Source organism: Ascaphus truei, chromosome 19, assembly GCF_040206685.1.
Source record: "Ascaphus truei isolate aAscTru1 chromosome 19, aAscTru1.hap1, whole genome shotgun sequence".
NCBI lineage: Eukaryota > Metazoa > Chordata > Amphibia > Anura > Ascaphidae > Ascaphus > Ascaphus truei.
Window position 1 is genome coordinate 12,993,062 of NC_134501.1, and position 21,939 is coordinate 13,015,000.

The 21,939-nt window shown below is 45.0% G+C and overlaps 1 protein-coding gene across 2 annotated transcripts in view; it reads left to right on the plus strand.

Moving 5' to 3' along the window:
- The window catches only part of LOC142469902 (puratrophin-1-like), a 106,439-nt gene that overhangs the window by 17,254 nt on the left and 67,246 nt on the right, over nt 1–21,939 (plus strand). For both annotated transcript variants that reach the window (XM_075576647.1, XM_075576648.1), the window contains exons 2-3: nt 16,080–16,277; nt 17,022–18,945. In XM_075576647.1, the coding sequence (XP_075432762.1) occupies nt 16,080–16,277; nt 17,022–18,945 (2,122 nt within the window). The remainder of the gene's footprint in view (nt 1–16,079; nt 16,278–17,021; nt 18,946–21,939) is intronic.

A 21,939-nucleotide genomic window follows, 5' to 3' on the forward strand; every position in this document is an offset into this window, starting at 1 on the left:
CGTGTATACCTCAGGCACACGATGCTCTGCGTGTAATACATAGAAACATTGCTACGTGTATACCTCAGACACACGATGCTCTGCGTGTAATACATAGAAACATTGCTACGTGTATACCTCAGGCACACGATGCTCTGCGTGTAATACATAGAAACATTGCTACGTGTATACCTCAGGCACACGATGCTCTGCGTGTAATACATAGAAACATTGCTACGTGTATACCTCAGGCACACGATGCTCTGCGTGTAATACACAGAAACATTGCTACGTGTATACCTCAGGCACACAATGCTCTGCGTGTAATACATAGAAACATTGCTACGTGTATACCTCAGACACACAATGCTCTGCGTGTAATACATAGAAACATTGCTACGTGTATACCGCAGACACACAATGCTCTGCGTGTAATACATAGAAACATTGCTATGTGTATACCGCAGACACACAATGCTCTGCGTGTAATACATAGAAACATTGCTACGTGTATACCTCAGACACAATGCTCTGCGTGTAATACATAGAAACATTGCTACGTGTATACCTCAGACACACAATGCTCTGCGTGTAATACATAGAAACATTGCTACGTGTATACCGCAGACACACAATGCTCTGCGTGTAATACATAGAAACATTGCTACGTGTATACCTCAGACACACAATGCTCTGCGTGTAATACATAGAAACATTGCTACGTGTATACCTCAGACACACAATGCTCTGCGTGTAATACATAGAAACATTGCTACATGATTACCTCAAGCACACGATGCTCTGCGTGTATACCGAGAATCCCTATTGACTTCCATAAGTATTTTCGGGTTGATAACGGCCCGATCGGCCACTTTGGACAATATAGAGTTACACACTAAAATTTCATATTTCTAATCTTGTGGACTGGACCTCTTCGACATTGCGCTACGTACAATACAGATGCACGCTGCTCTGCGTACAATACAGATGCACGCTGCTCTGCGTACAATACAGATGCACGTGGCTCTGCGTACAATACAGATGCACGTGGCTCTGCGTACAATACAGATGCACGTGGCTCTGCGTACAATACAGATGCACGTGGCTCTGCGTACAATACAGATGCACGCTGCTCTGCGTACAATACAGATGCACGTGGCTCTGCGTACAATACAGATGCACGTGGCTCTGCGTACAATACAGATGCACGCTGCTCTGCGTACAATACAGATGCACGTGGCTCTGCGTACAATACAGATGCACGCTGCTCTGCGTACAATACAGATGCACGTGGCTCTGCGTACAATACAGATGCACGTGGCTCTGCGTACAATACAGATGCACGTGGCTCTGCGTACAATACAGATGCACGTGGCTCTGCGTACAATACAGATGCACGCTGCTCTGCGTACAATACAGATGCACGCTGCTCTGCGTACAATACAGATGCACGTGGCTCTGCGTACAATACAGATGCACGCTGCTCTGCGTACAATACAGATGCACGTGGCTCTGCGTACAATACAGATGCACGTGGCTCTGCGTACAATACAGATGCACGCTGCTCTGCGTACAATACAGATGCACGCTGCTCTGCGTACAATACAGATGCACGTGGCTCTGCGTACAATACAGATGCACGCTGCTCTGCGTACAATACAGATGCACGCTGCTCTGCGTACAATACAGATGCACGCTGCTCTGCGTACAATACAGATGCACGTGGCTCTGCGTGCAACTAACATGGAGCGACCTTCATACAAAGTAGACATTTGTTTGGCATACTTTCTTATAATAATACATATATATATATATATATATATATATATATATATATATATATATATATATATATATACTCATTATAAGCATACTTTGCATAGCATACACACAGAGCCAGTGTACAAAGTGTTGCCCTGTGTACAATACATATATACGGTACATTGCATAACACAGCAGAATAGTCCGAAATAACATTTGCCGTTCTTGATTTAATTCACAAACGTTTCAAGGCCAAATATCTGTGGCTACAAAAATAAGTCTGATATGAACTGTTGGGAAAGTGCAAAATTGCTTTGGAAGACCCTGATAAAAGAATATTTTGTAACAAAAGGAAAATAAACGTTAAGAGCACGTGGGAAGCCATTGAAAATATTCCTGTTTGGCTCGTCTGGTGACTGATAATCCAAGAGGAATTTGCCGTCTGTTAACCTGGGGTGCACTCCAGCGCTCAAGAAGCCCCAACAGGTCAGGTTTTGAGGATATCCCAGCTTCAGCACAGGTGGCTCAATCAGTGGCTCAGTCAAAGACTGAGCCACCTGTGCTGAAGCAGAGATAGCCCTGATGGCACAATAAGTATCTCCCCATGTGCACTTTACCTCTTCGGGGGTTGTGTATGATCCAATAAAGCCTTTTATATTTTTCTATATCTGCGCCCCCCCTGGATCCTTATTTTTGCCATAGGGTAGTGCTCTGCTGAAGCAGGGATATCCTGAAAACCTGACCTGTTGGTGGGGGGTCTTGAGGACTGAAGTTGAGCGCCCCTGGGATACCCTGCCTCCTGCTCTGGGAGACTCGGGAGTGCTCCTAGCTTTGGGCTGAAGATGTACAGATTATTGGTCATTATTATTACATGTGCTTGTTCCTGTATGGTGCCAGCATATTCCGCAGGGAGGAACATGGGGTGACAAAAGAGTACATGCATGTTAAAACAAACTAAGGTGATCAGAAGGTAGTCATGAATCCGGTTTTGATTCTTGTCGTCTCCTTGTGACCTTGGGCAACTCGCCTTATCACCTTGTGCCTCGGCTACCAAATAGAGTGTAAGCTCTTCGGGGCAGACCTGTTGTATGTACAGTACATTGTCAGCGCTATATAAAATAATATTATCCACCGCTCTGAGATTGGCGGAGGTAAACAGCACGGCGGTAATTGTGCTGTCTTTGAAGTGGGAGAACCAGACTGGGTGACCGAATGACACATAGATGTACAATCTATTTCTTGTGTGTCCCATTGCAGGTGTTACAATGTAACCGGACCGTTGGGGTTTAACACACAGGCGTTCAGGAGACGCCAGCACGGAAAGGCGACGAGGTGACACTGCCTGGGAATGAACGTTTCCGGTACAATAAATAAACGGTTTTATTCCCAGAGCAGGACACGTCTCCGGAGGGGTTTCCCCCCCCCCCCCACAGGCTGGTTAGAGGGTTTGTTTGGCCTGGCGACAGCACAGATAAAGGATCACGGTAGTGGGTAGTGGATATTGGATATTGCAATGGGGCACAAACCCCCTTCCCTCTCCGGGACTTGTTCTTTGTGTCCCAGACATGGAATTGTTTCCCCAGCTTGTCCATGCAGCACAGGGCCTGGTTTTAACCTCTTGGGTGCCAGAATGGGCAGCCATTGGGGTTAATAGTGAAGCCACTTGGCGATCACTCCTGTAGGCCCATGTTCAACATGCCGTCTTCTCCTGGTCAAGGAAGCTTTTAGCTCCATTCCGGTGAGTAGGGATACAATGTTCCCAGATACAGACAAGATTTTACTGCATATTGAAGAAGGGGATTTATAGCCGGAGTGTCACTCTGGTCCTCAAAGTGTCATAATCGTTTGTATCTATATACAGTGCGTGTATGCGTGTGTGTATATATTTATAGATATATATATATATATATATATATACACACACACACAATCGTATGTGTAACTCAGTGGTAATTGCACTACCTTTGAAGTGGGTGAACCCTATTTTAATCCCTGTGTCGGCTCCTTGTGACCTTGAACAAGTCACTTTGTCTCCCTGTGCCACAGACACAGGCAGTGTCTGCTAAATTCTATGTATAGCACTGCGTACACTGTCAGCATTATAGAAGCAACAAATAATATTACTATTAATCTAAGTTGTCCAAATGCACCCTAAACCCCATATTGTATAAGGCGAATGCAGAGCTCTCCGGTCTCAATGGCCCCTCTAACAGCTAATGGGAGGGATTTCCTTTTCCTGTCGCTAATCTGTCCCACTTCACTGGTCAGCACCTGTATTAGGTATTGCTCCTCACCCTGTCTTTAATTTGCCTATCCCCCTGCATCTGCTTTGCATCTCCTTTTCATAGCTCAGACTTTTCTCGCTCTGAACATCTGCTCTGTGCTGGTTACCTGGTTACTGCTGGGAAATGCAGACCTGGTTGTGTGCTGGTTACTGCTGGAAAAGGCAGACTGGTTACCTGGTTACTGCTGGGAAATGCAGACCTGGTTGTGTGCTGGTTACTGCTGGAAAAGGCAGACTGGTTACCTGGTTATTGCTGGGAAATGCAGACCTGGTTGTGTGGTGGTTACTGCTGGGAAAGGCAGACTGGTTTCTGTGCTGGTTACCTGGTTATTGCTGGGAAATGCAGACCTGGTTGTGTGGTGGTTACCTGGTTACTGCTGGGAAATGCAGACCTGGTTGTGTGGTGGTTACCTGGTTATTGCTGGGAAATGCAGACCTGGTTGTGTGGTGGTTACTGCTGGGAAAGGCAGACTGGTTTCTGTGCTGGTTACCTGGTTATTGCTGGGAAATGCAGACCTGGTTGTGTGGTGGTTACCTGGTTATTGCTAGGAAATGCAGACCTGGTTGTGTGGTGGTTACTGCTGGGAAAGGCAGACTTGTTACCTGGTTATTGCTGGGAAATGCAGACCTGGTTGTGTGGTGGTTACTGCTGGGAAAGACAGACTGGTTTCTGTGCTTGTTACCTGGTTACTGCTGGGAAAGGCAGACTGGTTTCTGTGCTGGTTACCCGGTTACTGCTGGGAAAGGCAGACTGGTTACTGCATGGAAAGGCAGACTGGTTCCTGTACTGGTTACTGCTGGAAAAGGCAGACTGGTTACCTGGTTACTGCTGGGAAAGGCAGACTGGTTTGTGTGCTGGTTACCTGGTTACCGCTGGGAAAGGCAGACTGGGTTGTGTGCTGGTTACCTGGTTACCGCTGGGAAAGGCAGACTGGTTTGTGTGCTGGTTACCTGGTTACTGCTGGGAAAGGCTGGTTTCTGTTCTGCCTTATCGCATAACGCTGTTTCAGTGGAACAAATGTTTGTGGGACCTGTGTAGATGGATTTGCTTCTAAAGGCTCATGTGTCAATAATGTGATTAAGTGCATTAATCCTGGAGACTAGATTTTAACACCTTCTGCGGATGTGTGCTATGTATTGTGTACGTGTGTACGTGTGTACGTGTGTACGTGTGTATACAGCTCACGATTAGCGATCACAGTCGGGAATTTGTGAGTGATTCCATCCGTCTGCTGTTTTATACGTTTGAATATTACATTTTTACTGTATTACACTATATACACGTTATCATTCTCGCCTATATGGGCAGCACTTTAGGAGGCCAACTGCAGTCCTCAAGGGCCACCAACATGTTAGGTTTTCATGATATCCCTGCTTCAGCGCAGTCATAGATACTACTTCAAAGTTACCACGAGACCACTAACTGAGCAGAAGCGCTTTGTGGTCACTATAGCGGCTTCCAATCCACTAATCTTTAACATTGGACTTGTAAATACTGTACAGTTGAATGACTATATTGTCTTTTTTTCCCCTGGTTACCTGTGTGTATTGAGCACTAAACTACAGGCATACGCCGGTTTAATGACACTCACTTTAAGAACACTCGCGAGTAAGTACATATCGCCCAATAGGCAAACAGCAGCTCACGCATGCGCCTGTCAGCATGTCCTGAACAGCAATACCGGCTCCCTACCTGTACCGAAGCTGTGCGCAAGCGGGGAGACTATAGAGCCTGTTACACATGCGTTATTTATATCAGTAATCAGTATATGACGAATGCAGTACAGTACATGCATCGATAAGTGGGAAAAAGTAGCGCTGCACTTTAAGTACATTTTCGCTTTACATACATGCTCCGGTCGCATTGCGTACGTTAATGCGGGGTATGCCTGTACTTTTTGTCATTTTGTCATTTTGGTTTTTATAACATTTTCTTTTACTTGTTTTCGCTTTGTTCTGGTAATGCGGCTTTTTCCGCATGCGTTCGTGCGTGGATAAAAAGTATTTTTACTAATTTTTTTCTCCCCCCAAAAATCTTTTATTTCCAAGGTTTTTCTTTTTACAGAGCAATTCGGCAGAAGCGGAAACGTAAAATATAAAAAGTCACATGATTATATAATAATCATAAAGCCAGACAGATTACGTAAAGGATGTAAAATCGCATTAAATTAAGTAATTTTGCTTAAATAAGAGTAAAGTTACAAACAAAATGTTAAATACAAAATATAAAACAAAGCGAAATCTCACACATCTCGAATTACTCTAATATACCCGAGGCGTACTGTGTATATTTATATATGTATACATATATTTATTTATGTTGCCTCATTTTTACAAACCGTTGGCTGTTATCCACAGTCAGTATTTTGCTTTCGTTTTTTGATCTTGGAATTATCTGCCATTTCCCTTCAGGAAAAAATGACTTCTCTGTAACAATTTCTAACATTATTATCAAGAAAAATAACATTACAATGAAAAATAAAACTGAAAATAGAGTGCTGGATATTTGCTTTTGTAATGTTAATATTGACATCCTATTCCCCCGAAGAGGCAGTTCCTCCCAATGTGACCTATTTTGAAAGTCACTGTGAGTGTAACACCCTGTAAAGCCGGTTTCAGTCCTATTTTTGTTTCCTAGCTGTTTTTTGGTTTTATTTTTATTTAAAAAGGCGCAGTAAAGTGTTCACAAGGCAGCTCCTCCTGTTTTGCTCTCACTTTCTCCTTTCAACCTGGCAGCACAGAGCTGTTTACAGTGCAGACCACAAAGGATCTTATCCGGAAATATAAATGTCCTAATCTTCTCAGACAAGGTTCTTCCAGGTATATTAATCTCAATAAGTGAGAGAGGATTAACAGCCATATTAAATTAGGTTTTAGGCTCTTTTTTTTTTTTTAAAGGAATAAAAGACAGCCCAAAAAAATCAGTGTGCAGAGAAAAAACTAGAGAAGTGATAAGAGGAATCTCATCATACACTATGGGGAAGAAATGTTACAAATGAAAACAAAAATGGGGGGCTGTCCCTTTTAATCATGCTGCTAGCGAACGAGAGGGGTTTCAGGGCTCATGGGAAATAGATCCCCCCCAAAGGCCAAGAACATATGAGAAGAAAGATAAATGTCACCATGAATGCCGGACAATGGAGCATTTCATGAGAAATCCGCTTATTACTGAACAAGTATAAAGTGACCCAAGAACATAACATTTGCAGACTGCCCCCCCTCCTCTGCTCTATTGCAAAATAGCTGCGTCATGTTAAAATGACCGTTTGTAAAAGTTTCGTTCCACTGGCGGCATCCGATCCCTTTCATACATATGACCTTCTCCTTCCCTTTTCCAGTCAGATCACATACTTGGTGGTCAAATTATCGAGCGGGTTTTTGGGAGAATTATTATTATTATTACACTATAAAATGAAAATAAATAACCTGGCAGTTCATGTGCTGCTGATTTTATTTCTAGCATGTTTTTTTATTTTATATTTAATTCAAAAGGCCTTCTTTTTTTAGCGGAGTTTTCAGCTGTTTTATTATTTAACTGGTATCGGCTGTAACCGTGGCAACCTGTCGTCTTAATAAGTGTGAATGGTGGCGGCCATTTTAATCTCCCGGGGAGGCAAATCCTCAGCGACATCATTTAAAAAAAGGTTGGGATTGTTAAAATGAAAAAATAAATAAATAAAAAAAAGATGTATAGCTCATAAAAAAGTCATCAAGCTCTACTCCATTCTGGCAGCGTGACGTCTGTTTGTGAAACTGCCGCATACACCATGTTTCCGGTCCGAAATGGGCCTTTCATCAGGCGATAATTTATATATGAAAACGCAGAATATATAGGCTGTGCAACTGAAGCAAAACACCGAATTTGGGCGCCAAACCCCGACTGCAACGTCATCTCGCGAGTGGCGATGTTTTGTGCGCCCGAGGCACCTGGAAGATACCAGGCCTTGCCCCAGGGGTCATGAGGCGTGGCTACTGGGATTGCAACCAAGTTCACCCACTACAAAGACTGGGGCATCACCAGTGAGCAGCATACTTCTTCTCCAAGATCTTTCCTTCGCACCCAAAATCTCCGCAGGTGCAGTGTCGGCGTCAACCTCCGTGGATAAAGATCTGCACGAAATGTCGCCGTCTTCGATTTTGTGTCACCCACGGGCGGCAATGCGCACAGATATCGCAGCGCGTTGGTACGTCGACCGAAATTAGGAAGCGGCTTAAGCAGCTGGAGATGGAGTCGCGCCGGCGTTGTCCCAGCGCGCAGGGAAAATGCGCAAACTTTTCTTATTTCCCTTCAAGTTTTATGTTTCCGGCTGTCCACGGCACGTGACCTTCGCAGGACTTGTGTGACCTGGTGTGTGTGCAGAAAGTGACGATTATTTAGGCGCTCCGAGGCGTCTTAGGTAAACAAATGTAGACCTGTCTTGATTTGGCCGCGTTTTAATTTCACGCTCATTACAGTGTGAAGGCCGGCCCGTCTGCCCAACAGGCCGGAGGACAGATGGTGGGGGAGAGAGGTGTTGACGATGATGGAAATCTCGTTGATTGTGGCGTGATGTGTGCGGTGAGACGGGGTGTGAAACTCAAATACTTATCGTTTTGTTTATTTTTTTTAAGGCCCTTTGTGTGTGTGTGTTTGTGTGTCACAGGTTGGTGCTTTGCCATTAATATGGTATAGGTTATATACATAGAGATATAGAGTGGTTGTTGTGTAATGGTCCATGCTGGTATGTTGCTGTTATATGAAAGAGGACTGTTAACCCTATAAGTCCCAAAAAAAAGAGTAAGTCACTTCGTAGGTTGTTTTCACCATTATTTTTTTTTTAATTCAGTTTTTTCCCCAAAGTTTTGGGTACACGGTACTTTGTATTGTCACGTTGCGCGGCATACACGTTTGGCGCTATATAAATAAAATGGTGCATCCACAACTAACTTGCACTTCAAAGAAATGGCACTCTTAAGTCCGCGCTTATAGTGCCCGCGACGTTGCGGCGAAACAATTGTATTGCCGCCATTGCGTGCGCTTATAGCAGAAGCGACAGCGCGACGGCTTGGTCGCGATCGCTGGAAGTCGTCATTTTTTATTTTTCCAGCGACCGCCGTGTGCCATCACGTCGGCGCTATAAGCGCGGCCTTGCATGGGTTCCAGTAACAGGAAGTTGATATTAGATCTTGTGCTTTGGGAAACAGATAGTTGATGTTAGAGTCGATGTGACCTCCTTGTGTTGGTAAGGTGTGTGTAGAAATGGATCGGGAAGTGTTTAAAGATTTTCTGCGAGACCAGGGTTCCCAGTTATATTAAATGTAGTTGACGTGTGTGTGACAGGTAGGCCGAAAGTTCTTCCATGGATGCCGTTGTGATACCTTTTTAATAAAGCAACATATCAATCATACGAGGTTGTTCTTGTGTATAAGCTCTCGAGACTGCATCAGATCTGAAGGACAATCCTGTATGCTTGATTTCTTGGTCCATTAGAAAGGTATCGCAACCAGCAAAGTGTCTTATTCTTATTCCTTTTTATGGAAAGTAAGATATATTTTTTTTGTCGGCGTCATCCTTTTCTGTACTCATAACGTGAATATAGTGTAGCCAGGTTCCCCGGTCCTCCGGTGCTTTCTCCTTACCTCCGATGTCACGGGGAGGTGCGGTGGGGGGGGGGGGGGGGAGCGTCGCGTGCCAAATGACGTTGCGGGTCACATGACCCCCGCAGCGTCATTTGACGCGGCTCCAAGGTAGGGGGTGGGGCGCGAGCACTGGGGCAGGCAAAACAGGGGGTCGAAGCAGCAAACTTTTGCGCCCCCTGCTCTATAGCAGTTGACATTAGAGTGCCATTAATCCTGTATTCTGCCTTCTGGATTTTTGTGACCCAAACGTTTTAAAAAAAAGACTCGTATTTCTAAAAAGGTGTAATTTCTCCAGATTTCAACACGTAACTGCCATTTCTTCATTTAATGGTTCATTTGCGTCTGCACTTTTCATCTGCTTGGCAAGGTGGAGTTGATAGAATAATTTTGCTTATGCGCCGCACTCTTAATTACGTCTGCTTTTTTTTTTATGGGGGAAGTGCTGCAGCCCATACGTGAACAAAGCCCATTTTCAGCCCGCACTTGTTAAATGAGGAGAGTGAATTGTAAGACACCCTTATCTTTATCTTCGGGAAGCCTTCCCATGTAAGACTGGCCGTTTTACTGTTCATGAACAAGGCTCACAATTAAATGGCTCTTTGTTCCCATTGACGCAGGAAGTGTGGGTTTCTCTGCATCACAAACATCGTCTCGTTAACCCGTTTTTGCTGCTTTGCAAACGCGCGTCGGTCGCCCATTTCATAGCCGGGGATGTCGTCTTCCTCTCGCTTGGAAGATTTCTGCTCCGCTCCAACGAATGGAGCTAAAGTCTTCTCGCGCAGCATTTTTATAACGGCCAATGTGTCCTGAACACTTCTACATATAGCCCATAGACCAGGCTACTTTAACACCTTGAGTAATGTGTCAGCGCACTGTTAATCGTGTTCGATACAGTTAAATAGTGTATGCGTTGTTAGCTGTACTTGTCACTGTATTGGACAGAGGCGAAAGTCCTGAGGTTCAGATCAGACCCCTCATTGTCCAGTCCCAAGGTTACTTAGGGTGACTCCGGTGGACTCTGCCCACTGCCCCTGAGCCTTCCCCACCCATGAGTGAAGAATCCTGGAATGTGTTTGGCTGTGAGTGTCCTTCTCAAAATCTCTTCCTCTCCCACTTGTATCTTGTGGTTCTGGCTGGGCTTGTACCTAAAAATAACCCCATGCTCAAATTAACAAGCTTCCCATCAGTCAGATCAGTCTGCGACTATATCAATTGTGAGCACATTCACACGTCTCAGACAGGTCTGCAGCCCCGCTTTTCACAGTTATCTCCTAGCATACAGTGCTTCCACTGCAGCAAGGGATTCTGGGAAATTACATGCAAAAGAGCACTCGCAGTGTCACCTTTTTGCTTCAGATCCATTTTGACATGGGCCCCTATAAGCTTATGCCTGCCGCATTACACTGCTTTTCAGCACAGCCTGGGTTAAAATGCATAGCCAGTAACCCTGCTCACAGACAGCGGTTTCTCACAGATCAGTCTGCCAAACCTGTGCCATTTATTTTGGCAATTTAATCCTGTGCGGCTGGCTCGCCCAGTGTTGAAGGCGACATTAGCAGTCAATTAGTTCAGGCTCTTTCAGTCACCCATCTTTTCTTTTTTTTAACTTTTTAATTTTAAACGTAAAGTTTTATTGGTTTTCAATGAGTGGTTAATAGGGAACACAGAAAAGAGAAGGGGATTAAAGGGTGTAATGCTAATATTTACAGTGCCCTATTGATGCACATGGTAGGTCCTGGTCAAAGACTGACCACCCGGTTGTAAAAATGTAGCACAGTTCAGCTCTGGAGACCCCCTGATTCAATCCTATAACTGTAATAAAACAGGAGAGCACGATTGCTGCATTAATAAGGGTATTGGTGCGTGAAAACTCCCGTTCTTCCTATCTGTCACTAAGGCCTCGGTCCCAGTGTCTGCTGCTGTACTCGCTACGGCGTGCGCTGCAGGAACAAGCTCCGCCCCTCAGAGGGGCCGGTCCCAGTAGCTGCCTGCGCACGCGCGTGTAGCAATCGCGATGCGCAACCAGATTTTTCTGCCGACAAGAATTTTTGAGTTTTCTTGTGGCGACGGAGCGCTGGCCACGTCACGGCGGCGGTTCAGCCAATGCGGGCGAACCAGCCACGTGACATCATGTACGCTCCACCCCCCCCCCCCCGCCCCCCGTCGGATCTCCTCCTCCCCTGCAGCTGACCCACAGACCGCAGATGGCGGCTCTCACACGTGCCGCCAGGCGCACGTGCAGCAGTGAGGACTGGGGCCGTAAGGCTGACCCCTGTTTGGGTATATTGTATATGTGTCACTCTGTGTCTTATCTGTGTGGCTCCGTGTGGCTCCGTGTGTACACCCCTGCTGTCACATGGAGCCCTCATGGGCCCAGATTCACTAAATGGTGCTAAGCTTGAGCACGACTTCACTCCCATTTACTTGAATTCACTGGACTTGTTAAGCCAGGGGTGCGCAAACTGGGGGGCGGAGGGTGCAAGATTTTTTGGGGGGGACGCGTCGGTTACAGAGGTCCCGCACGATCCCCCAAGGCATGTAAATTAAATGCTGGGGATCGCGCGAGGGCTTTGTAACTTTTCCAGCGACAAGTCGCCATGGCAACCCGCCATCAAATGACGCCGCGGGGTTACGTGTCATTTGACGTCGTAGCCGAGCAGGCAGGGGGCCGTAGGGAGAAGAGTTGGCACACCCCTGGGTTACGCCATGCTAAAGCTTCGCACCATGTGAGTGCATATGGGCCAGGGCTGGGAAATTCTGGCTTAGGGCTTCTAAATCACATATTTGGTGAATGTGTGCGCGCCACTGTTTCTAAACCTAATCTGCTGGAAATGTATATTTCTGAGAGATCTACACTGGCAGTAATGTATACAGGCGCCATAGCATTTAATATTTAATAGCCTCTGGGTTTTGCACTTTGCAATACGTTGCAGTCCCCTCTGGCAGTGAAGCTGTTAAAGCCGTTTTTAGACTGGTTTTTACTCTTTGAACTAACGACGGCTTTATATTGCATGTGTTCTGCGCCGGTGACTGAGCTTCCCTCCCCACCATTTATTTATTTATTTTAAATGGGACTTGCATCGGAAGTTTTAACCCTTTGAGCGCTGGAGGGGTGGCACAGCCCCTCCGGCGTGTTGCGTTCGCGTCGCCGCGTACAACGGAAGAAAAAAAAAAGGAATGACTCCTCTCTCTCAGCCGTAGCACAAAGCGCGGTCTTCCCCCGGGAAAACGAGCGTTCGGGATCCAAGGGGCGAAATATTTTCTTTGCGACTTGTAATGTTTCTGTAGCAGCGCAATGCTTTGTAGGGTTTGTACGATCTTTACCCAATCTCTTTGGTGATAAAACTGTTATATACAGGATAATTAACTTTTTTTTTTTCCCCCTTCATCTTCTACTTTTGTCTGAACTAATTATGCTGCCATCGTTGGCTAACGAGATAAAGGCATGAAGAGTAATTACCATATAAGATCAGAATTACATGCAGAGTAGAAATGGAGTTAGCTTTGCAAAGAAGCTAATTACATTGATAAATGGTTCAAAAACGTATATTTGTTGATAAAAATCTGTAAGCGCACACGTGGTTGTTACACAGTTTATAATATATGCGTTACAATGAATCGCTGGTCCCTTAGCGCCAAAGGGGTTAAACCCATTTTCCTCCTGGCAGCAACTTCAAGAAACGCGTGCCCTATAATTTGGATTTTACATGGCACCCATGTCCTATTCCCGTCTGCGCTCGCTCACCATTATCTTTCCCAGCGAAATCTGTGTGACTTTGAATGCGGGCAATTAAAATGGATTTAATTCCCCGGCGTGTCTCCCCACTCCTCCCCCCCAATTCCAGAATTGTTTAAGTGAACGAGACTAAGTGTAATGTGATTTGAGTGCTGGCTTTTGTCTGAAGATGTCACATCGGGGACGGGGGACGTTTGCTGGAGCAGCGGATGGGGACTCGTGGGGTTTAATTTAACCCCTGCACTACCAGCGTTATGCATTCTTCCACTCCAAATGCTGGGATCTCGCTGTCTTTGGAGATTTTCCTTTAAACCAAGAGGGTCTTTTTTCAGTGCTACAAGTGCATTTTGGCAGCCAAGGGGTTAAGGAGTAGGGTGTTCACATGACAACCTGTAGTCTCTTAGGATAAAAGTGGCAGTAGCATTATAATAGGTTCGATGTAATGCGATTGCACACTTTTAATGCAGTACATTCCTAATCAAATTGTATTTACTATGCAGCTGCTTTGTTTTTTGTTTTTTAACCTGTTCTTGGCCGTTGGATTTTACATTTGTAGATTTTAGGCCACTTTTGAAATGGCAGGTAGACGGTTAAGCAATGAATCCCAATAGTAGGTAATCGCTTCTAGCAAGAATTGTCAGTTAAAATAACAATGTTGCACAGCTTGAGTGAGGCTCGATTTTTCTGTGTTTCCTGATCATGTATATGTATGTATATATATGTATATGAGTGTGTGTGTGTGTGTGTGTGTGTGTGTGTGTGTGTGTGTGTGTGTGTGTGTGTGTGTGTGTGTGTGTGTATATATATATATATATATATATATATATATATACAGTGTTCGACAAACCTATACATTTGCTCGCCCCGGGCGAGTGGATTTAACCCCCGGGCGAGTAAATATTGGCCCAAGCAGCACACGTTTGGTACTAGGTGGCGAGTAGATTTTTTTGTGTGGCGAGTAGATTTTTTGGTGATTTGTCAACCACTGTATATATATATGTGTGTATATGTGTGTATATGTATATACAGTGTTCGACAAACCTATATATTTGCACACCCCGGACGAGTGGATTTAACATCGTGGCGAGCTCCTATTGGCCCAAGCAGCACACGTGTGGTACTAGGTGGCGAGCAGATTTTTTTGTTCGGCGAGTAGATTTTTTGGTGATTAGTCGACCACTGTGTGTGTGTGTGTGTGTGTGTGTGTATATATATATTTATATATATATATATGTATATATATATATATATATATATATATATATATATATATATATATATATATATATATAAATGTGTGGAACTGTGACCCATATTTACTAAGCTGTCTTTTGCCGTAAGACACCTAACAGCCCACTCACTGACTTGCATATCTGTACGGTGCCATCCAGCGGCGGGTGGCGGCTAATGGTAGAAGACCGCCTGGTAAATATGGACCTGCGTCTTTAACTACAGCTACCAAACATCTGGAATACTCAACCAGGGCAGATTTACGGCAGCCGGCAATATACCGGAAATAGTGATTTCAATCTGTGTTGTTTTCTGCAGGCCTCTTCATAATCGGATAATGTTTCACTGGTTTTTTTTTTTTGTTTTTTTTTTTTTGCCTTTTTCTGGATCGTTATAAATACAAATATAGGAGGAGTATTTCGGTCAACATAGGTTGAACTTCATGTTTTTCCCCCACCCCCAACCTCCCCTCCTACTGTATGTAACTATGTAACCGGGGCGGTATCGGATAAGACAGGATATTTGGAAGCTCCTTGCTCTTTATAATATCTGCAGCGCTCGTGCGCCAGCATCGTGACCATGTGTTTGCCAGTGTAGCGATCGCCAGATTCCCACCCACTCGTTGATTTCCATTCCCATTGGGTCGTCCCTCTTCATTTTTCCCGATTGGCGTCCACGGCGCCCTCGGTCCCGAGGACGTGACCTCCCCCAGATCCGAGCGCAGTGTGGTTGCAGGGATGGTACGAGGTTCTCTGTTCGTAGTGAGTAAAGATGGGGCGAAACGCTTTGGCGGTTCTGGATCCGCCTCGGATCGGGAGTTTCCTTTGGGCCGGAGATTTCCACGGATCAGTCCGAAAAAGAACAATCTGTAACGGCGGCTTAAAATGTCCCTGTTTAAATTTTTAAAAAAAAAATAGGTTTGAAGCCGGGGGTCCCTGGAGCTGAACCCCATTAATTTCAGTTCCGGGGACCCCCTGCTTCCAGAGATACTTACCCCTTTGTAGGGGTGCTGGTATCTCTCTCCAGTTTAAATGTCCCTGCCGCGGCTTCCTGTTGGCACACGTGACCGGGACATTTCAATTTAAGAGAGATACCGGCGCCCCCTACGGAGGTAAGTATCTCGGGAAGCAGGGGGTCCCCAGAGCTGAAATTATCCAGGTTCAGCTCCAGAGACCCCCTGCTTCAAACCTATTTTTTTTTTTTTTTTAAAGGATTTTGGAATCGGTTCGGATTATTAACAATCCGGTTGGATTTTTTTAATGCCAAATCTGTTGGCGGTTTCTGGTGCGGGGGACGGATTTGGCCTAATATATCCGGGGAATGGATTTGGACTGTTCTGGCCATCCTTAGTAGGGAAGGTTAGCTGGTGGACTTTTGGTGTGAGAGGGAATGTAGCCACTAGGGGTAAAGGTGGGCTTTAAACGGAAATCCTATAAGCAGCTGTCACCCCCTTGTTGTTCCTCCCCGCAGGACTCCCAGTCCCTGGACAGCTGCATACAGAAGACTCTGTCCTCCCTTTACCCTCCCTTCGAGGTCACCGCTGCCACGGTGCTGTGCCAAGTCCTGGATGTGGTGGAGAAGACGTACCGCGGAGACGGGCTTAGTTATCTCATTGACTTCCTGATCCCAGCCAAGCGCGTGCTGCAGGGTCTACAGCAGGAGACCTGCGTAAGTAAAGCCACACATTGCATAGGCTTTCATTTCTTCAAGACACCTTGAATTAAGGAGTAAGCTTTTTGGGCGAGATCTCAATGTGTCTAGAAATACTTTGCTGCTGCATTACGATGGTACATTTCAGTACTATACAACACAACCGGTGGTCCAAGCTCAGTCTTCAAGGATGAATGCCAGGATATATTTGCAGGCAGTCTTTATATTAGTTGCAGGTTGTGATACCTTTCAGGGGACCAGCACAAGAGTTCTTCATGCATTAAATACTCGTGTACAGAGCTGTGCAAAGCTCATAGATTTATTCTTCAAACGTACAGGTATGAGGTTTTGAAAGCTCTATACACTATCATTTAATCTATGAAGAACTGTAATGATGGACCCTAAAAGGTATCACAAGCTACAACAAACCTACATTTCTACAGGACCAGTATATCTGCTACAACTTTGAACCACAGGATGTCTTGATTAGCACATAATTAACTAATTAATAACGTAGCTTTCATTATCACTAAATCTTTGGTTTGTCTTGCATTAAGATCCTGATCTGTAGATGGCCTTTGAGAGCTGAGCTTGTTCCACCATGGAATAATAAATATACTATTATTATTGTTGGAACATCATGTTTTTATTCCTCTATGTAGTAACAAAGCAACAATTTAGTATTTTGATTGTAAGCCTTGTAGGCCATGTGGCATGTCCTTATTTGCACATCAAACCTCACTGTTGCCCTCTCTCTAACAGTTGCAGTACTGCGGGCAGCTGTTCCGACATGCAGGCTGGCCTCTGTGCATTCATGAGAAGATTGTCCTGCAACTGGCTTCCATAGACTGGAGACTCCTCCGGCCGGGAGACTTTTACCTTCAGGTGGTGCCTTATCTGAGGAAGACTCCAAGGATAGTGCTAAAATGTCTGGCCCAAGACCAGCATAACGTGGAGGAGCTGGTGGTCCCCGAAGTGTCCTACACCTCTATCTTTACCCGGGAATGGTTGGAATTCATCAACTCGGAGCGCATGGGGACCTCTCTGGAGAACTGCCTGCTGACATCTGATGACCAGATCTACAGGGTGACTTGGGAACGAGTGGTGAATCCAGAATTTGTTGGGAAGCCAAGGACGCTCGAGCAGACAACAGCCACTGATAAGACATCCGAAGTATCATCTCTGGGAGGCAGCGAGGGGCTGACTCAGCTCCACATGGGGGATTTGATGGTTGAAGATAAGCGGGTTGATGGGGACATAGCCCCAACGGGCAGTGATGCCCATGTCACATTGGACACCATTTTAAACGTGACAACAGAGGACTCTTACAGTGAGATTGAAGGCGAATATGTGGAATTGGCAGATATCTCAGTGCCACGATTTGGACCACAGATGGGGTCCTTGACTCAGTCTATAGCCTTAAACTACAAAAGCCACAAAAAAACTATAGCCCAGCGGACACAAATTAAGCAGAGTTTTGTTATGGTTCGAGACAGCAGAATCTGCACAGAGAGTTTGGTTTGCTCAGCTCGAATTCCCACACACTGTCCCCTGCAGCCTTCTAAAAGGGTTACCTTTATGGGAACAAGCATGATGCAGAGTAATGCCGATTTCCCAACAAGGACGATGGAATCTAACTTGCCGTTTTGCCTGGGAAGTTGCGTGAAGGTTGAATCAGGGAGTGTAGAGTCTACATCAGCTGAGTGCACCGAGCAAAGATCTTTGTTCTGTTCCAGTTGTGCAATGGACAGTTACAACCAAACCCATAATCTGGAAAACAAACGTTGGAGGGATGAGGACACGTCTGAGATATCTGTGCAAATAAAGCAGGACAGTGATATTGGAGAAGCTGATAACGGCACACAAAGCTGTGAACAGACAAGTTCAGAGGGAGATAATTTTAGCACATCATTATCGTTCCAACAGCAAAGCAGCAGCCACTTTAGAGAGTACACGGAGGATGCCAGGGGGTTGACGGATGGTTCGCAGTCACCTGTCAGAGAGCATTCCAGGACACAAGGGAGTCCGCTAGCTGAGGCCTTGGAAACATCCCACCAAGCGCTTTCTGAAAGTTTGGCCCATCAGGCTAAAAATGAGGAAGGCGACCATATTGTGCATTCGTTAAGAGCAGGGAATGAGAATTGCGAGCCGGAAAACTCGGAGGTAAAGGAATCGGAAAGTACATGCGGTTCAGAAGAAGCCAAAGCAGGGGGAGGGGAGCTCGAAGATCCAGGAGATAGTAAACCAGGCAATAATTCCTCGCCGGTTGCAGGCGAGCCTCTGGTTGTGGATATTGGTGACCAAAGTGCGTCTGCTGTTACACAGGCGGAACGAGAACCCCATGACACAGCTAGAAGTGTTTGTAGGGAGCAGGTGGAAGGAGGTAACGTGGAAATGGTTAATGGAGACTCAGAGGAGATGGAGGTTTTGAGTGATCAATATGCAGGGATTGAGGCACAGAACGAGAGGGACCAAAGCAGGTCCTTGGACGTAGAGACTTCTTATAGTAAAGATGGCAGCAGACCGGAGTTCTTAGATCAGCCCAGCTGTGGAGTTTCTGGGTCAGACATAGTTCTGCTGCCTTTAGAGACTGTTCACGAGGAAACAGAAGAAGACAAGGACCTTTATGATACTAGCAATGAACCAAACACTGAAGGACAACCTGCTCAGGATGTCCCTCCAACAGGTAACTCCATAACAAATAGTGCAGCAGATCACTTCTTAGGAGTAAACAAACCCGTTTATTTTTATTTATTTTTTCAAAGAATATAAATCGTTCTAGTTGAGCGAATTGTCAAGATGATACATTATCAATGTGTTCATTATTAGCATTAATATTATATATATATTTCATTGATCCTAGTGGCACTCCACTATCAAAACGTTTTTCTGCCGGGGTGCGTTAGCTGCTGGGGCATTAGGCATAAAAGAAAGTAATATCAGGCACTCCAGATCTTGTGGAAACATTGAATACGTTTATTACACAAGGTCAATGTTTCGGCTTATATCAAACTGATATAAGATAGATATATAGATAGAACCGAAATGTTGAGCTATTAAAATTCACCTTTTTGAGCTTGTAGTGGCTGTCCTTTTTTTGTATTATCGCTCGGGAAGGCAAGCACCCAGATAAGACTACAGTATTGATTATTCTATGTTGTGAGTGATTATATATATATATATATATATATATATATATATTCACAACCGTTAAGTACTAGCGAGGTCTGGCATACATTGTAGACTATTATTCCCTGTCCACCTACAATACACTGTTGACTGTTATGCCGTACCTTGTTTTTATTGTCTCCCACACATGCTGTGGACTTTCACGAGCCCCCTTCGCTAATCATTGGGGCGTAGCAAACATAGACAATTCCCTTCTCCTGTGTTCAGATTCTTTGCTTTACCGTATTACCCACCATGATCAGTTCACGTGTACGGAAAAGGACCTGACCCTTATATGGACCAGGAGAGGTCTTCATGGATGTAATGATGTTTACAAAGCAACCTCACAGGCCTCTTCTTACAGAAGACAGATGAGATTTGAGAGCTCCGTATGCATTATTACGGCTTATTAAACGTTATCGTAGGCTGCACCAAAGCAGTATGCTGGTGAATACATTTTCTTGCTTTCCAAATGACTACAATACCTAAAAGGCACAAGGAAGGGGGACTCCTTGGTATTGTCTGCTTTTCCTATTTGGTTCTAAGAATTAAACAGTGTACAGTCAATACAAATACCACTTGTGGTGCATTTGCATGTCTCAGACAGGTCTGCAACCTGGTCTGTCCCCATTGTCGCCTAGCAAAGTGTGCTTCCACTGCAGTGAGGGATTCTGGGTAATGACTTGCAAATGAGCACACTGTCACACTTTACTTGTATGTATGTATATCTTTATATGGCGCTTCAGAGCAGTAATACACGTGACAATAATATACCACATAATGGGAATAAGCACTTCAGACATAAAAGTAACATTAGGATAAGGTGTCCCTGTCCAGAAGAGCTTACAATCTATCCATTTTAACATGGAACCCTATAAGCTTTTGCCTGCCGTATTAAACAGCTTTATCACACAGCCCGGGTTAAAGATGAGTTAAACGAAAAACACAGCATTGTGCATTTTACACAACAGCTGCTGCATTTGTCTGTTTTGTAAAAATGGGCAGTGAAGCTGCATTGTGTGTGTGTACAGAACAGAAAAGGCTGGGACCGCTCACAGGAGATCCAGCGACAGCTGCCGATGCGGGAGACTTGTAGGAGTGTGTGCATTATCTCCCGAGATCCATACACTGGTTCTATATAAATACATAAAGTTACACTATTCTATTTATTATTATTATTGAGACACATGGGAACCGTTTCAGAACAAACAGAGATTAAATTTAAAAAAAAAAATTTTGTTGGGATTTTTTTGAGATCTTGATGAAAATTCCACATTAACAGATTTGCTTTCAGCCCTGAGACTTGTATGTGTATTTATGATTTTTGGATTGGCGCTGACCATAATGTTAAATAAATGGAATGGAAAATTCATTGAGATTACTTTGCAGCCCTGGGAGGAAAAGAGAGCACATTTTTATTGTTTGTTAAATGTACATCCAGCTGTGTGTGATGCTGCCCTGCCCCAGATCAATGGGGAAAAGTCATTTGGTGCTAAACAGCGTGGAAATGTAAAAACAGATGGGCTTAACCCTCGTGTGTGTGTGTGTGTGTGTGTGTGTGTGTGTGTGTGTGTGTGTGTGTGTGTGTGTGTGTGTGTGTGTGTGTGTGTGTGTGTGTGTGTGTGTGTGTGTGTGTTATGTATGTACAGTATATATTAACCAGTGCATTATTATCTATCTCTATGCATGATGGATTACACTGTGTTAGAGGTAAATTACCGCTCCCCACTGTAAATTCATTTCTTGTAACATGAACGAAAACAAATCCCACTTGTGATGCATTTGCACGTCTCAGACATGTCTGCAACCCTGTCTTTTCCCATCATCGCTTAGCAAACTAAGGCTGCGCTTATAGCGCCGCATCAAAACGAATGCATTGTTGCCGTCGTCGGCACTTATAGTGCACGTGACGGCGTGACCAAAAATCTGGTAGTCACTGTTCTTTGATTTTTTCCGGCGACGGTCTCTCCTTGTGGCCAATCAGAGAGCTTCTCCGTCCCTCTGCCTTCCCCCTTTATGACGTCACTGGCCTTGTAGCAATGGCGACGGGTGACATCATCGGTCGCCGGCACTATAAGCGCAGCCTAAGGCTACGATTATAGTGCCGGCGACGTCAGGCTACGGTCGCTGGAAAAATCAAATTGAGATGGCTTCCGGCGATCGCGACCAAGCCGTCCGTCGTGCAACGCTTAATATAAGCGCGCGCGACGTAGGCAATGCATTTGTTTTGACGCAACGTTGCGTTGCCGGCACTATAAGCGCAGCCTAACTCTCCTCCTGCCTTCCTCAACTTCTTTTCCTCTGTAACAGAGGAGGATGTATCGTTGCTGATCTCTTCTTCTCCTTCTACCACATGCCCTCTTGACCCCATTCCCTCCCCATCTCCTCAAACCTCTGGCTCCTACACTCACACATATCTACAACTCCGCCCTCTACTGTGGTACCTTTCCTTCTTCCTTCAAATATGCAACAGTTACACCCTTACTCAAAAACGGCAAGCTTGATCAACCCT